The 1,120-nt window shown below is 35.0% G+C and overlaps 1 protein-coding gene across 1 annotated transcript; it reads left to right on the top strand.

Moving 5' to 3' along the window:
- Nucleotides 1–14: 14 nt before the first annotated feature.
- Nucleotides 15–716, top strand: LOC21385521 (probable ribosomal protein S11, mitochondrial). The gene has a single exon (XM_010106759.2). It carries the CDS (start codon nt 69–71, stop codon nt 510–512), a length of 444 nt encoding a protein of 147 aa, XP_010105061.1. The 5' UTR covers nt 15–68; the 3' UTR covers nt 513–716.
- Nucleotides 717–1,120: the final 404 nt, after the last annotated feature.

Here is a 1,120-nt window from a genome sequence, read left to right as displayed (position 1 = left end):
CTTTGCGTTTCGTTTCATCCATAGGTTCTAATGCTCAGAATGATTTTCTCAGCGGCTTAAGGAATCCCATGAATTTTGTAAGGGATATTATTGAGGTAGAGGATAGGAACACCACAGGGCATCCTGGTTATACCACTGGGAAAAGTGCTGATTTTGTCCACATAAAGCTGATGCGTAACAATAGTTTTGTTACTGTGACGGATTCAAAGGGGAACAAAAAGTTTGGGGCTTCATTGGGATCAGTGCCGGGATTGAAAGGATCAAAAACGACTCGATATTCTGGTGAAGCTGTTGCAGAACATGTTGGAAGAATGTCTAGAAATCTGGGGTTAAAATCAGTAGTGGTGAAGGTTAAAGGGTTTACCTTCTTTAAAAAGAAGAAGCAGGCAATCTTGAGCTGGAGAGAGGGCTATACCAATTCTCGGACGGATCAGAATCCAATTGTATACATTGAAGACACAACCCGAAAACCCCATAATGGCTGCAGACTCCCGAAAAGATGCTCTTCTTAGTAGAGCTGGATGGTAACTCACATGTGTTCCTGTAGAGTACAAGCTTTGTGGTGAAATAAATTTGTGCTAAAGGGCTACTTTGATTGATTTACATTGTAAGGTTACATTTAGTGCTAGTCATTTTGACGGATACCTCAGAGGCTGTTTGGACTCGCTTGATTTTTAATTAATTCATGCAGTGGATGGGAAAATGTTTTATTTCAATGTTCTCTGGTGTTTTCTAGCTGGAGCTTGTTTGTGAAATCCTGGCGGTTTATAATTTGTGCCTTCTGGAATTGGATTGTAATGGGCTTGTTTGTTTGCGTTTTCATTTTCGTTTTTTACGGTTTTCAAAGTAAAAAAATAAAAATAGCTGTTAAAAACGTGTTTGGTGCAATTTTTTTTTAAAAACAAAACCAAAAACGTTTTTATCTTTTTGTGGAAATCAGAAAACGAAAAAAATGTGTTTTCATTTTCTCGTTTTCGTTTTCTGTTTTCTGAAAAACGGATTTCACTTTTTTTTTTTTTTTTTTCATTTTCTTCCATCTTTTCTGAAACCGTTTTTGTATTATATATGTTTATTTAATATATTTATTTAATATATTATTATTTAATATATTTAATAATAT

Source organism: Morus notabilis, unplaced genomic scaffold (genome assembly GCF_000414095.1).
Source record: "Morus notabilis unplaced genomic scaffold, ASM41409v2 Scaffold2630, whole genome shotgun sequence".
NCBI lineage: Eukaryota > Viridiplantae > Streptophyta > Magnoliopsida > Rosales > Moraceae > Morus > Morus notabilis.
Note: the sequence above shows the minus strand (reverse complement) of the source record. Positions and strands in the feature narration are given on the sequence as shown.

Excerpts from the sequence above, each read along its gene's own strand:
- LOC21385521 (XM_010106759.2), top strand. The coding sequence starts at position 69 with ATGAATTTTGTAAGGGATATTATTGAGGTAGAGGATAGGAACACCACA.